Source organism: Bombus impatiens, unplaced genomic scaffold (assembly GCF_000188095.3).
Source record: "Bombus impatiens unplaced genomic scaffold, BIMP_2.2 scf_0235, whole genome shotgun sequence".
Taxonomy (NCBI): Eukaryota; Metazoa; Arthropoda; class Insecta; order Hymenoptera; family Apidae; genus Bombus; species Bombus impatiens.
In genome coordinates this window covers 1,394,488-1,410,014 of record NT_176654.1, presented here as the reverse complement: position 1 = coordinate 1,410,014, position 15,527 = coordinate 1,394,488, and the positions used below count along the sequence as shown (strand labels likewise).

General features: G+C 30.3%; 2 protein-coding genes and 2 long non-coding RNA genes across 6 annotated transcripts in view; 2 read left to right on the top strand and 2 right to left on the bottom strand.

The window, feature by feature from the left end:
* Positions 1 to 333: 333 nt before the first annotated feature.
* Positions 334 to 898, bottom strand: LOC112212623. Its single transcript, XR_002946454.2, has 2 exons — positions 701 to 898; positions 334 to 604 (listed from the first exon to the last, which is right to left on the bottom strand). It is a non-coding gene; the product is annotated as an uncharacterized LOC112212623 (long non-coding RNA).
* A 1,525-nt stretch (positions 899 to 2,423) lies between these two features.
* Positions 2,424 to 3,074, top strand: LOC117151497. The gene is made up of 2 exons (XR_004461485.1): positions 2,424 to 2,552; positions 2,817 to 3,074. It is a non-coding gene; the product is annotated as an uncharacterized LOC117151497 (long non-coding RNA).
* Positions 3,075 to 4,733: 1,659 nt separating this feature from the next.
* On the top strand, positions 4,734 to 8,309 carry LOC100744132 (methionine-R-sulfoxide reductase B1). Of its 2 annotated transcripts, none has more exons than XM_003488485.4 (3): positions 4,734 to 4,988; positions 5,608 to 5,780; positions 7,486 to 8,309. In XM_003488485.4, the coding sequence occupies exons 1-3, from the start codon at positions 4,867 to 4,869 to the stop codon at positions 7,674 to 7,676; spliced, it is 486 nt and encodes a 161-aa protein (XP_003488533.1). In that variant the 5' UTR covers positions 4,734 to 4,866; the 3' UTR covers positions 7,677 to 8,309. The 2 variants fall into 2 exon arrangements, with proteins under 2 accessions (XP_003488533.1, XP_012239545.1); XM_012384122.3 differs by having other exon boundaries at positions 4,737 to 4,988; positions 7,522 to 8,309.
* Positions 8,310 to 8,465: 156 nt separating this feature from the next.
* The window catches only part of LOC100743939 (serine/threonine-protein kinase PAK 3), a 9,595-nt gene continuing 2,533 nt past the window's right edge, over positions 8,466 to 15,527 (bottom strand). The window contains exons 3-11 of one of the 2 annotated variants that reach the window (XM_024366793.2): positions 14,967 to 15,162; positions 14,168 to 14,179; positions 13,548 to 13,716; positions 13,308 to 13,443; positions 13,120 to 13,237; positions 12,737 to 13,020; positions 12,150 to 12,645; positions 11,824 to 12,042; positions 8,466 to 11,706 (exon numbers count right to left, since the gene is read on the bottom strand). In XM_024366793.2, the coding sequence (XP_024222561.1) occupies positions 11,623 to 11,706; positions 11,824 to 12,042; positions 12,150 to 12,645; positions 12,737 to 13,020; positions 13,120 to 13,237; positions 13,308 to 13,443; positions 13,548 to 13,716; positions 14,168 to 14,179; positions 14,967 to 15,162 (1,714 nt within the window). In that variant the 3' untranslated portion in view covers positions 8,466 to 11,622. The remainder of the gene's footprint in view (positions 11,707 to 11,823; positions 12,043 to 12,149; positions 12,646 to 12,736; positions 13,021 to 13,119; positions 13,238 to 13,307; positions 13,444 to 13,547; positions 13,717 to 14,167; positions 14,180 to 14,966; positions 15,163 to 15,527) is intronic. The other variant, XM_003488482.4, reaches the window with a different exon arrangement.

Genomic DNA, 15,527 nt, shown 5'->3' with positions numbered 1-15,527 from the left:
TTTGGATTACACGTTGTCGTTATGCAATAGAGAAGACATTGACTAGTGCAAATATGATTATCATAGAACTGGACAAGTAACCGTGGTAATTAGATAATCGAGAAACTAATGACATTATCTCAAATAACATTAAGCTTTTCAATAATTTCCTTTTTCCATTCCCTCCCGCTCGACCTTCTTCCAACGGATACATTTTTCTTCCCTGTCTCTGTCTGTAATGCGTCAATTCTCATCCACCCTTATAACTCACCATAGAATGATATTATTAAAGCTAGTAATTCTATATAATTCTATATAATTACTAGCTTTAATAATACCATTCCATATTATTACTAATAAGTTTCATTCCTTTAGATAGAATTCATTTAACGTTAATCACTTTCCACATAGCATCCATGTAATTAGAAGATTCCAACGGTGTTCTTCCGTACTAATATATTTCCAGATCATAATTACTACCTTTCATAATGGTGTTCCATTACCCAATTCTATTCTATCTGTCATCTATATTTTTCAAGCTTAATTTCACAATTTATGGTCAATGGACAAATAAACAACGCACACATATATCTCCTAAATGTATCTTTATTTGTTCTTTAGTCTCCTAGAATTCAAACAAATCTATTCTTCTACCATCCACAAAATTATATTGCTTTACGTATTATCTATTATCTATTCTATTTGCATTTCGCAAACAAACCTCAATTTCTTCTCTCTTTTTGTTCCTTTCTTACTTGTTTCAAATTTCACGCGTCTAACCTACAACAATGGTTTTACATATCTGACATATTCACGTGCTTCTTCTTCCTGTTCTTTATTTCACCCTTCTGCTACTGCTTGTTGTTATTCGTCACAGTTCATTTCGCCTGTGCTGCGCCACATTTTTTTACAATTTTTATTTTTTTTTTTTACAATTTATACAAAGGAAAACAAATCGGTATAGCCTATAACCGTATATATGACAGCTAGAATTACCCTTAGCGTAATATTTACCTGAATTTTCGATCAATATACCTTTATGTTGGAAACTTCCGAATACAAAAATATCTTACACAGATTCGACCACGTGACGTCCGTCTGCAACTATGGAACATGCGCTCGTCAGATGGCCGAATCACCGCGGACAAGATGTCCGGTCATGAACTACATAGAGTTCAGATCAACCACTCCGTCCAATAAATTATTCTAGTACTTTCGAATAAATTTAACCCGTATGAAAGACCCAATCAACCTTATTGCCTTTGTTACGTTATCGTGTCGACGTTATTAATCTTATTTCTTTGTCTTCCATGTTGTTTTAGTATCATCTTACTTAGTCTAACTCCACTCATTATCCGTTTTTTTCCTTCTAGTTATTTTCTGTTTCTTCATTTTCCGTTCCCTTTGGTACAAAGTAGCGAATATAAAATTATAAAATTGTTAAGTATAAACTATGTCACATATCTTGTGTGTTCGTCGTTACATTCTCCGTTAAAACACTAGCCTAATAAAACTACACTGATAACCATTTGCGTGTAGATTGGCAGCAGAGCGTAACAGGCTCTGCGTAGCATAATCAGACGGCAGAAAGGCAGCAGAAATCCAGCAGATCCTGCGCAACTTCGACAATTTAAAGCGCGCACATACTTTTATTTATTTAAATAAGGCCACTAAATTACTCTTATTACTATTATTGTAGTAGGCAAATGAATAATTTTCATAATACATTTTTTATTATTAATAAACACATATTTATTGTTTTATAGCATATAGTTTTATGTATAAACATAAATTAACGTTAAGCACCCAGTGCAATCCTCGATTTCCGGAATGTCCAAATACAGTATGTCCGTTTTAAATGTCCACGCATTAACATATCTCCAAGTATCAGAAATGCGAAAAGAATGTTTCGTATAAAAGTTGCTTGACACTTGACGGGGAAAAATTAATAAGATATTACCATTTCTTTCTACGTTCTTATCTAAAGAGATTTCAATGCCAATGTATAGCTTTTTCTAATGGTATTGTATATTTTTTTGTACACCGCTAGATACATATTTTTATTCTCTACGAAGGATGTATGAAGATATTGGGGCTGAGAAACGGTTGATTTAAAAAATATTGCAACTTTAATCCTCCAAAGTTTATCGTATGAAAGACAAAGAAAGACAACGCAATGTCTTACATTTCCGCAGCAGTAAGGCGACCAAGGTACTAACGCGTGCGCTGCACGTCACATGAACGCACAACATATATATAGACAGAATACACTGTCATAGTGTACACACTGAATAGACAGAATACATATAGGGAAAAGTTGTTCAAAATGTCTTATATTCGAAATATCGAACGTATCCAAAATTCATTGAAATCTAAGAATAAGTAACTTTATTTATAATTAATACTATATTTATAATTAATTTGTTATTATTTTATAGTCAAGGGTCGTCGGTCGCCGGATTGAAAAAACTTATCTCGAAACACAAATCCAATACACTGATGATATTCGTTTCTAATTGAATTATAACAGATGTTTCTTATAATCTTGCATACGTAGTTATGATCGGATTTTGGTAATTATTTATATTAAGGAACACCAACGCCGATGACGTTGATTCTCACGTATGTCGTTAAGTACTTGATTCTGAGTAAATTTTTGCTGATAACTTCATCGGTGGTCTAATTATTGCTTTATTAGCAATTTATTGCTTAATTATTATATTTGTAGGAAAAAAAACTGTTCCTCTTAGTACATTGAATTTTGCCTATACGCTTGTATGCTTATTTACTGTTCCTAGATTCAAGTTTCTCTTCAAGATTCATTTCTATTCCTGTAGAGACTGCCGATGGATGTTAGACGTGAAAAAGGATAATGCGAGTGAAAAAGAAAGAGGGACTAGGAGTCGAAACGTTTGGCTTCCATATGAAATAATAGGAAGGAAATCTTTAACTGAAATATCAAACTTTTTTATTTTTCATTTGTGATGAATAGAACCTTTATCAACATGTTTTTTACGCGTTTCTGTTTGCTATAATTTGCGAACATATTCGCTTACTTCATAAATAATAATTAAATACATATCAGTAAGTAAATACAAAATTCAAGTTGTACCGTATTTGGTCACATTTTAATTAAAATGTTCTTACAAATACGCTGACAAAGTTTCATTGAAAAAAAGCCAAAGATAAGAAAATTTCACTCTTCGATTAGTACTGACATACATACATACATCATCTGAACCATATCCGACACTGGATCGTGTTACACTACTCGACCGCGACTGGCTCTGGAACTTACCGGCGCGTTATGTAGATTTCACATGATTGCCTACCTGTAATTTGATCCCCACCCTCCCATCCCTATGATGGGGATGACATCCGTGCGATTACCAAGAATAAGAGTAGATTCTTTTCCTGCAATTATTATAGAAGTTTTCCTTTCCAGTATTCACTTCCATCCAGGTTCGTGCATGTCTCACGGTCAAGGTATCAGTGACATGCTACATATATGTATGTACTTTCAGCGAAAAGTGAAAAGGAAAAGTTCCAAAGGAGAAATAAGCAACTAAATAACTAAAGCGAAAAGATGGAAAAAGAATAATATCTTCGACAAAGTCAGATTTTAAGTTGGATCTGAGGGTTCAACGAAGTCAGAGAAAGCGTTCCGTTGATCAACGCCTTACTAATTTTTGTTTTTATTGCGTTTATTGACAAAGGTTATTAAATATTACAACGAATCCAATGTTGGTTCTTACTTTAGGGCATTCGCAGATTATAATTTTTATCGTTTTTGAATAGCGATCACGACATTTGTTTTTTTTTTTTTTTTTGTAATTTAATTACGATCAAGTTATTAGATATTATATGCCTTGTCATGCCATATTGAAATAAATAGTTGAAATAATAAAATAGTGAATAAAACGGATAATAAATAAAGTAGGCCACAATAAGAAGAGAGTACAACTAATGGAAACTGAGTAATGTACATATGTACATTAGTACAACATTAGTACATACATGTACAGACTGTATATAACTAATAAATTTAGGAAGTGTACTTTTTAAACTTGTATTACAGGCTCAGATGAAGAAGTTGTAAGAAGTGTAGCCTTTACTGTTTTTTTCGCGATTGCGATCAACTGCAATTTATTATGTAGTAAACTAATCCTCCTAATTTGTTTTAAATAAATTCAAATCGTTTGGCCTGATTTTAAAAAAGTTATTCTGTTTTAAAGAGTGTACCAACACTTTTGTTCGTGACTACATATGTTTAAACACTTGAACGTTATTAATTCATAACGCTACTTAATTCTGAATATGAATGTTTCCTGTTCTTTCCAAAACATTATAGTATCGATCGCAAACTGCGTGAAGGATAAAAACTGACTGATTTGTATTTTTTCCAAATATGAAATATGCGTTGCATTTCTCACTGTCAATGTATTACAATAGCTAATTTTAATAGAAAATTATAATTTTCATTTATATTATACGTGAAGTATGGAATTTATTTCGTATATTGTAAATAATTGAAATTTCATTAACTTTTATATATATATATATAGCGCACACTGAGTACGTACATATTTTTTTCATTTTTTGTATGTATAATTTAAACAGTGATAATGAAAAACAATCGTACGGCCTGGTCACATCATATAGCTTTTCTTTATAAAAGCCACGTGTTACTGCGAAAGCGTGATTATCAAATCTATTTGCCAGAGAAGCTGATTGGTTAACTCAAGGTCACGAAATCTGATCGTCCATGCTTCAAAGGAGCAGGCAGCAGTGCCGCTTCTGTTCTCTCAGTGTATAGTTGCGAAGTTCTGAGGAAAGCGCGGCAACCAGACTGCGTTCTTTTTTTATTGTTAAAGTTGCTATTATTGCATGCTTCGTAACTTGTTCCAAAGGTTAATTAGGAGAATGACTGTGGAAATCGATAAAGAAGAATTAAAAAAACGTTTGACACCGCTACAGTGGCACGTCACGCAGGAAAAGGGTACAGAGAGGTACGTATATCGGGAATTTAATTCACTTGCTATGAAATTAAAAATTGAATCGTGTCGATCTTTATATCGGTATATGTTATTTCTCGATTTCATTAGAAAATTAGTTGTAGCTGTAGTAAAGTTTCGTGTAAAATATAAATGTACGCCGCTATATCGTTACATACGAGTCTATACATGTAAACAATATTTTACAAAATTCTGAATTTTTTTATACAAACTTGAATAACGATGCTTTTAAATCCTGCAACGTGTAACCTATTAATAATATACGTTTTATACATCTTGTAATTTCCCAAGGATTAATGCTATAATCGACGAGTTCGATTTTTTGTTACGTATAATTATCAACTAACAATGTCGCATTATTGAACCTTTAGTCACTTAGGTTTAAGTAAATTGCAACAGTCGCATGATACAATTTTCCAAAAATATTGTCGTACGATCGAAACTGGTTTACTTTTAGGTGATGTGAGACTAAAATAACTTTTTCAAGAGCATGTATTGGCTTGACTTTGCGTCATGACCGAGTGGTTTAAAAATAAAGTATAGGTCCTCACAATTAACTTCCTAGTGTACATGCATCTTCATGCTTCTAATTGTTCTTTGTTTCTCCATGCAGACCTTTTTCTGGTTGCTACAATAAATTCTATGAGAAAGGCACGTACACCTGCATAATCTGTGATCAAGAATTATTTTCTTCTGACACAAAGTACGATAGTGGTTGTGGTTGGCCTGCATTCAATGAAGTATTGGAACAGGGACGAGTCAAGTTAACCAAAGATACTTCACATGGTAAGCGGATATATGAATTTTGATTTACTGACAACACTTTTAGAATTATGCTCGGATTCTTAATACAATAACATAGTATTCATCATGCGTATCATTTTACATTAATTACATATATCTATTTAAATGGTACATAGATAAACTCCTTATTATCAAATTTGACTTATATGACAGATTGAGATATAACACAATATCATATCATATCACAAACATTAGAGTTTTATCTGTTTACCATTCTTGTACATTCTTCATTTTTTCTTACAATTACTCTATCACAAAACCTTTCCTAAACTTCTAGTTCTGCTACTGTCTCGTAGTCTCCTAAGTCTTCTGTAATTTGTTTATCATTTTATTTGGTCAAATCTTTGCAATATTTTACATATAGTACAGACATACATACACAAAGTATTATAATATCAATTAGTAAAATATATTGGTACAGTATATTATATGCTTTATGCGTGATAAGTTTATCAACATAATTCAATTTTTGTCACAGATATATACATGTTTTTAATGTATAAGAACAAAATGACTTGTACACATTTATACTATTTGTATAATTTATTTATATTAAAATTATAATACTTGGGAGGCAATATTCCTTGTATCCTTTACCTCGCATGTTAATGCTTAGAGTGTGATTTGTGTTAGACTTACATCGCCTATTGTACAAACTAAGGTCATAATTATCCATTAAAAATAATCCTTTCTATATCTTATTTCTGTATATATGAAAAATATAGAATTAATCTTTTTTTTTTTTTTTTTTTTTGGTATTTAATCATGTAATAATTCTTTACATATAGCTTTGCTTTATGTAACATTAAGATTTTAATAAAATTATTATAATTATTAAATACTTTGCTTATATGAAGACTAAATAATAAAATTACAAGTTTAAGTTTGCATTAAAAGAGAGTATGCGTTTTATAATTTTTGTTATATCGATTACTAAATAATTCATACGTTTGTTGGTACTAGTTACGTTGAATCTTACTTATACATGTAGAAATACATTGGCAAATAATGATGTATAACATGTAATATTAACCAGGTTGTGACTAGAATATTTGATTAGTTATTTGAATGTTACTCTATATGCCACTTACAGATAACAATATTGTAGTAATTTATTCATAAAAGTAGGTTTGGCAATATGTTTAAATCGTGTTAATTAAATGAAAATGTTTCTTTCAAATAGTACCATAAAAATATTTGACTAAAGAGGCAAATATTGCTCTGAACTATTTTAATATATCTTTTAATTTTGTCATACAATATCAAGACAATTAGATATCAAAGGGAAATTTGGACAGAGCTTCGATGGATGAGTAAAGCAAGGGACAAGATTACGGGTATTGATTAGAATGTGTAGCTATTTCTTACTTTACGCATTATTTTAAGGATATAATTATTAATCGCAGATATATCTTTATTTTTACTTAAAACTTCTATTTCTTGTGAATACTTATTTAGGTAATTGATTTTAATTTTCGTTACTATCAGTCTATAGCTTTTATTAATATTAGCTTACTGTTTTTGGTGCTGCTATAACTGGAAAATATTTAGAGTGAACAAACAAAGGTGTTGGTCTGCGTTTAATCACACTCTATTATTCTATTTCCTTTGTCTTCCTATTGCTCCGCTACCACCACTTCACTTTCACCATTGACACACGAAAACTGCGTCGACAATTGACGTACAGTTGGTGGAAATCTACTACTGCTGATCGCAAACCCAGATATGGTGCGGACCGAGGTGACCTGTTCAAAGTGTGGTGCACATTTGGGACATGTATTTAATGACGGGCCAAAACCTACAAGGAAGCGATTTTGCATCAACTCGGCATCCATAAACTTTCATTCAGCGGGAGAAGAGAAAAAGATGACATCATAAAACTAAGGAGGGCATAAGTTTTTAATAAAATTTTTGAAAATGTTTAAAATATCTAACTTATCTTATTGACAGAAAGAATTTATATTTCTTAATAAAATGTGACTCTATTTGATATTTTGTAATTTGCTGTTACTGTTTTGTTACTCTTCGGAATTATAAAGTTCCTTTAATGACAAAAGCAATCATGTTATTAAGAAACAATAAATATTTTTATGTTAAATCTTAGCATACATATTCCATAGTTGCTATGAATATATGTCTTGTCTATGCGTCGTAAACTCTGAGATTAATAACATTTATTAGAAAGCATAGATTATAATACACAGATGTACATCCATAGCGACAAATCTATTAATGGGATACTAGTGAATAATAGTGAATATCTGCATTATTATAATCTTAGAATAAATTTGATTCTGTACATACACTCTAAATGACTGTAAAATAATACATTTAGTGTGTATAAAATATATAACAAATTAATGTAAAACACTTATCAACTAACTTATAAAAACATTCTATTATTTTTTCATGTTACACATTTCATGGACAGAACGTGTAAATAATAAGTACTATTTATTTGTCTGAATATATATGCTAATAATATAAAAAGTTTGTTATACTTTGTAATTATTTGTGGTGCACAGTCTTTTATATCCAAAAAGAAAATCTAACTACATTTGAGTTTCATAAATTTACTCTACTCTTACTGTATCTATAGAAGAAATACTTTATCGTTCAATATTATAAAATAGAAGGAAGGATGATTTCATTCAAAGAACTAGGACGTTTTGTTATAAAATGTTTCCTTATATTTTAACGTTTCAAAACAAACTAAAAGATGTTACAGTACAATATATACGCAAATTCTAGGCATAATTTTTACAATAATTCATTATCCATTTGCTGCTTTCTTTCATTTTTAAATTCGACACTGTTAAGTATTAGTTTTCCTGAGAAACCAGAATTTTACCAAATATTTTCATTAGATAATAAAAGCCAATTTTATACAAATAGAGGTACAGTTGAAGTGGGAAATTTTATTAATAATTTGAAGCCAAAACGTTTACTGTGACATGTATAAATGAACTAGCGGCTTCAGTATCAGTAGGCCTGATTTATTTTATAATTGAGATCTCGAAGCATTTTCAAAAACATCATAAAAAAAGGTATTGAAAACATGCATATACATACTTAACTTGATTTGTGTATAGGAACCTATTTCATAGTTCTAAACTGACAATAATACATTCCTTATGAGGATACATAAATGCACTTGTAACGGTAATCAAGATGAAGATGCAAAAACATTTACACTTGTCCACATTTTTATTATGTGTTTTATACGTAATTTTGTATTGTTCATCAATATTAAAATAATGACGATTGCTTGCTAATTTTATAAATAATGTTTACTTTTATTACAGTAAGGCATATTAATACAACTTTTGTACTTTTGTTTATTCTCTATACATAAGCAACAGGATTCATTCAAAATATTCATATTTCTAATTATTATTTGCATACGTTTCTATACAAATTTTTCAAAATATGGACAAGTAAAATTTTGCATCTAACTTGCCTCGATTTACGAATAAAAATGAATCTTATAGATAGCTACTACTTGTAGCTGAAATATGCTTAATAACTGTCGCAGTAATATAATAGACATAAAATGGACGTTACTTCTTTTTTCTAAAGATATTTGTGAAAATGCAGGACCTCGTTCAGTATTTCTGATCGAGTTGTTAACGTCAATTTTGACCCTGAATCTCATTTTCTTTTCTTCTTTTTTTCTTTTTTTTTTTTTACAGAAATGTATATTTATTAATACTAGACGTGCACAATTATTTCGTTTTCTATACCTCCTATAATTGCTTACAATTCCTAGAAAATTTGAAGTTGATGCTGAAACAAAATAATGCAAGAGCTCGTTCTTACAGAATACTGAAACAAATTCCATGCGATTATATATTATAATCCCTGATTCTTTACAGGTAAGTAGATTTACCCTTCAGCATACAACTCCAAATTTAGGCGTAAGCGCACAATACAAACTGAGCTGCTTCGTCTGTCAAGTATAATTAGACATTATCGATTATTATAAAAAACTAATCAGGCTTTTTAATATTACGAAAGTAATAAACTCAGTAAATAATGAATATATTATTACATATACGATTGTTCATTACCAAATAACGTATGCATTTTCCTTTTTTTTTTCCTTTTTTTCTTTTTCTTTTTTTGTTTCATATGTAATATGTTAATTTCTTCAATATCTATTATAATTTTACGTGGCGTTCTTTAGCTTTAGTTTACGATAAACTCCTATACGTAACGAAGATGCAAAGAATTAAAAGTAACAAATTCGAAAGTTCGTATTCCTTAAACTAAAAGTATCCAAGGTTTCATTCTCAGTAATATAGTATGTTTAAGATATAATATAATTAGGAAAGACATTAATTATTACGTTTAATGTAGTACAACCATACGTAGAAACCTTGTCTTATATAATCATCGTCAACATAAATTTATATATTTTTTCTCAATCTGTATCTGTATTAAACAAAATATGAAATTATTCTGTTGATGGTTCAAGATCATAAGGAATCTAGCGCGAGTTTTTCACGTCTCTAAACATGACAAGACAGGCACTTTATAGTGTCACAAAATGTTCCTATATCTGAACCTTGTTTTAAAATTTCGTCCATCATCCGTTCACTTCTTAATAAGACACGTTAAAGACAACTTATGTTTGACCTGTATCGAAGAACACACGTAACTAGACATTCGTCTATAGAAAGATGTTCTCACATCATAATGTACTTTAGCAACAGGGTCGATATTTTAACGTGTCCCGTCAGCGATGCAAATGAGAAAAAGTACTTATATTTTATCCTACAACTATAAATGAACAGCTTTAAATAAGAATCGCGTGTATGAAATTCATCATAAATTTCATTATGTATGAAATTAATTGCCTATACTATATACAAATTAACATAATAATGCAAAAGTTGCAGTGTCCAAATACTTAAAAGATTCATTAAAACTTCAGTTTAATATAATAACATAATGAAGTTTACTAACATCCAATTGACAAGAACGTGATTCTTGAGAACGTTTAAAACAAGTTAGGCTATCGCTTATACATCTACGTCATACTGACAGACCAAAGACTGAAAACATATTGCTCTGCTCTCCATATCTTCATTCAAAAAATATAAGTCTGACACGAAGATCAATTTTCTTCTTCTACGATTTTTTTTTGTTAAACCATAATAATATATTAGAATAGGTCCTATGTACTTGTTCACATTTGTTTTGTGGTATTATCTAATAAGGTTTTTGCTATAAATAATGTATGTTTGTAGCTAACTCTGATCTTCAATTTTAGAGTCAGTAATACTAGCTTTATATTTTTAGAAAATAACTGACAGTCGCTTGAGAATCCTCGATGACAGTTCGGTATTAGTACAAGAGCTCTTCAGGCAACAACCCACTCGTACAGTTTATCTTTTACTTTGAAGACTATTTAAATAAAATGTTGAACTCTTAGTAACTAATATATACCCATCGAGGAATACAAGATTTCTGCCGTCAGATCGTTCACAGTTCTTCTGATTTAACTTGATTTCCTCGCAACATGCGAGAATCGAGCAATTTAAAAACTTTGAAACCATTTCTCGATACTTTTCAAGGTATCGGATAAGTTCTATCTATCTATCTATGACCTATATATATATATATATATATATATATATATATATATTTATATACGTACATACATACATACATACATATATATATTTATTTATTTATTTATATATGTTTATTCATTATTTATTATATATTATTGAATTATTGTGCCGTTCCATTTTGGGAGGGTGATTCATTATTTTTCTGCAAAATTATATTTTTATGATCATATCATAATACCACTCTTCTAATTACCTTTAGCAGCTTCCTTCGCTGCCATTATTAAAGGTGTTAGGGAAGCAAGTGGCCTTGCTAATTTCAGAAAAGGATGCTGCAATTCGCCATAAAAGTACAAATTTTATTAAAAGTTTATTCCATTTACGTAAATTTAAATATAAAACATATATTAATTGTACCTTAGGTTAGTATAAAATATTGTTAGAATTACCTTGAGTAATTCTGAAGCCGCTGATCGTTTCTCCACTTCGACCTCCAAACACTGATCCAAAAAGTCTTGAAAAATTCCTGACAGTTTATCCTTTTCTTTGATTTCAGGTTTACCATTTGTTGCGATCAAATATAATGCTCTTAATGGATTTTCATTTAAATATGGTGGTTCTCCTTCTATCATTTCAATAGCCATTATACCCAACGACCAGATATCAACCTATAAGATTTAAATAATTTATAAATATTATAGTACAATAGTTATATAGTAATTACTATATAGACATTGCAATGTAATAGTTGTAGAGTATCATTCTTTTCATTCACCTTTGGACCATACTGTTTTCTTGTAACTACTTCTGGCGCCATCCAATATGGTGTACCAACCATTGTAGTTCGTTTGCTTTGCTCTGGTGAAATTTGTGCACAAAATCCAAAATCTGTTAATTTTACTCCACCATCTAGTCCAAGCAGGATATTATCAGACTTAATATCCCTGTGTATAACTTGATTACAATGAAGGAACTCCAAAGCTTGTAGGACCTCTCTACACACTGCTGCTATTTGACCCTCATCCATACAAGTCTCAGTTACAACATCTGTCAAACTACCACCAGGCAAATATTCCATAACTACCCATAATTCTTCTCCTACGAGGTAACTATCCAAGTAATTTACAACATTTGGGTGCTTATTCTCCCGCATAACCAATATTTCATTTATTATTAACTCCTTCTTTGGTTGTTGTGAAAGATTCATTTGTTTTATTGCAACTTCCATACCTGTTGATGTTTCAATTGCTGTGTACACCGTTCCCGAAGCACTGGAAGATAACATTAAAAATATATAAAAATGCAAAAAAATTCCATAAGAGAATATTTACATTTTATATTATTTTATATTATATAACTTACCCCTGTCCTATTTTTTCCATTTTCGTATATTTCCTATTTGGGTCACCTACACTTACAATTGTTCTTAATTTTTCTAATATTTCATCATCTGACATTTTTTTCTTTCTAGCTTTATCACTTTGCGCTGGTCTTGTTTGATCGGTTGTCGTTGATGTAGGAGTCGCTTGATTTTTATTTCTATCCAGTTGTGATTGATGTGGCTGTTGCGGCGTTCCGTTTCGTTGGGGTGATCCTAACGTGGTAGTTAATGGAGGCGGTGGTTCTTCTTCTATTGGCTTTGTATACTATTGCAAAGTATTTAATTTTTTAGTTTAGTACTTACAACACTCAAATATAGAAAAATAATTCTAATTTTTGACAATTTGCAGACAGTTATTACTTACGATCGATTTCGTACGTTCGGGCCTAGCAGAAATCGGTGGTGGTGGCGGTTCATCTTCCTGTTCGGAACTAGTCGCGCAAGCATCCGTTGGTGTACTACTTGGACTACTGCTACTTACTCTATAATTTTATATACAGAATAAGTACAAAAATAGGAAGAGAAAGAGATTTAGAAGCATATGAGGCTTACCTGCTGAGCGAATGTTGAGAATGAGAACTTCCAGAAGCTTGTGACATTGCTTGACCACGAATATTTCCTCCTCCTCCTCCTGTCCCAACACCTATACCCACCATGCTTCTAGGACTACTGGCTCTCTCAATAGGAGCTGCACATAAAATTTCCTGTGCTTCATTCGTTAATGTATATATAACTGGCATATGATAATAACAACATTATAGATTAATCTTTATGTAAATGTTATTAACTTACCAACCACCCCAACCATTTTTGTAGTTGTCATGTATTTGGAACCTTTTGTTTCTTTACTGCTACTGTCATACCAATTCAGAACATCCAATACAGCCTGTGGATTTTTCTTCTGTTCTTGTTTACTAATATTACTAGACATAAGCAACCTTGCCCATGCTTCTGGCATCCCCTAAGAACAAAAGTTATATTTCAAAGTAATCATTAATAGTCTTACATGTACAAAACTTTAAAGAAGATGTAACTGATAGGTTAGGATATAATATTTACAAAAGTATAATTCTCAAAGTTCCGAAAACTAAGAGAACACCGTGCAAATATAAAATATTTAAGACTCCAATTGTTACAGTTGTTGAATAAATAGTAAGATTGTAAGCACTCAAACCAATGTTAAAATTCATTCTGCAAGAAAGCAATAATATTAAATGCAACGTTGACTAAAGCATCTATAAATCTACTAAAGCAGCTATATGCTTCTAATCTATGATAAACTCTAAATTTTGAAATAAAATATAACAACTTAATCCTGTTAATTGCAACAAAAACAAACAGTTAAATTAAGTGTATGTATAATAAGAAGGATTATAAACAAACTACTTTTGTGGTCATTTTAAATTACTTACTTTTAATGGCAGCTTGAAAGAAATACGTGTCTAGTTAGTTTTTCATGTGAAAAAATAATAGGTATAAGAAGCATCAGACAAATTACCAAATTACTTTTCCACAATGTCCATACACATGTGAACAAGTGATGAAAATTTATTTTTTTTTTTTTTCGGTACGAAAGATCCATTTGAGATATACTTTTTAGACAAAGAAAATTGTTTGCATTAATATTTAATAATACATTACTAGTTGCTCTTACGATGACACACGTTTCACAAATGAATTATTCTTCACATACATATATATATATTCATTTACCACAATCACACTCGCACACGCGCACATACATACACGCACGCACGCACGTACGCACAATTTTAATTTATTGAAATATAATAAAAATTGCACTACAAAGTAAATTAAATTCTATCCAGGTTATATTATTGTAACTTACTTTATTTCCACATATTTTTATTATCATTTATTATGCAATATATTAATACATGAATAAGCCAATGAAAATTGCAAAGCGATTGCTAAATATTACCTATTAATAAATATCAATTTAATAATGTTCCATTGGTGAAAACAACAAATAAAAATTCAATCAGAGATGTTTCATATCTAAGAATTAGTTCTTTTTTTCTTGCATTGTCAGAAGGGATCTTGGAGAATTTATGTAACCAGTAATGTAATGCAATAAAGAATTACTATGTAATGTCTATTTGGATACTCCGTACCATTGTATAGTAGCAAAGCGGAAAGCGAGTGCATCTTGAACAATAGTAACAAATTGCAAATAGTGAATTGACTTACCGTAAATTCACCAGTAACAGCGTCAAATCCAACATGTACAGTATGTTCAAAGTTGGTGGGATAACTGATGTTGGGTTTATCCTTATTTTCTTTTACCTTCATTTTGCTTTTCAATGTTTTCTTCTTACGTTCATCAGAATCAGGTTCCTTAGGTAGTGGACGCATATCCACTGGTAAATTAGGTGTTGATTCACCTCTGAAACATGTTTAATCTATCATTATCTAACTAGTAATATCAAATGAGACAAAATAATCTTACAGTTATACATTCACTTCTATATACATAAATTATACATAAATAGAATTTGTAGATTAAATGTTATATTGGATACTTTAATATATATTTTATTATTTATATATTTAAGTAGCAAGCTATTATTTATAGAACATACAAATATATAACTAACTTTTACATTCGTTGTAACGGCTTTTATGTCTAATACATTCAAAATATGTACAAAATTAATATAAAAATTATATGTTTCACATGTATAATACATATATATATATATATATATACACACACACACACACACGTATATATATATATATATATATATA

Excerpts from the sequence above, each read along its gene's own strand:
- LOC100744132 (XM_003488485.4), top strand. The coding sequence starts at position 4,867 with ATGCTTCGTAACTTGTTCCAAAGGTTAATTAGGAGAATGACTGTGGAA. Across the intron at positions 4,989-5,607 it reads CAGGAAAAGGGTACAGAGAG|ACCTTTTTCTGGTTGCTACA; the intron begins GTACGTATATCG and ends TTCTCCATGCAG. Across the intron at positions 5,781-7,485 it reads AACCAAAGATACTTCACATG|TTGGTGGAAATCTACTACTG; the intron begins GTAAGCGGATAT and ends ATTGACGTACAG.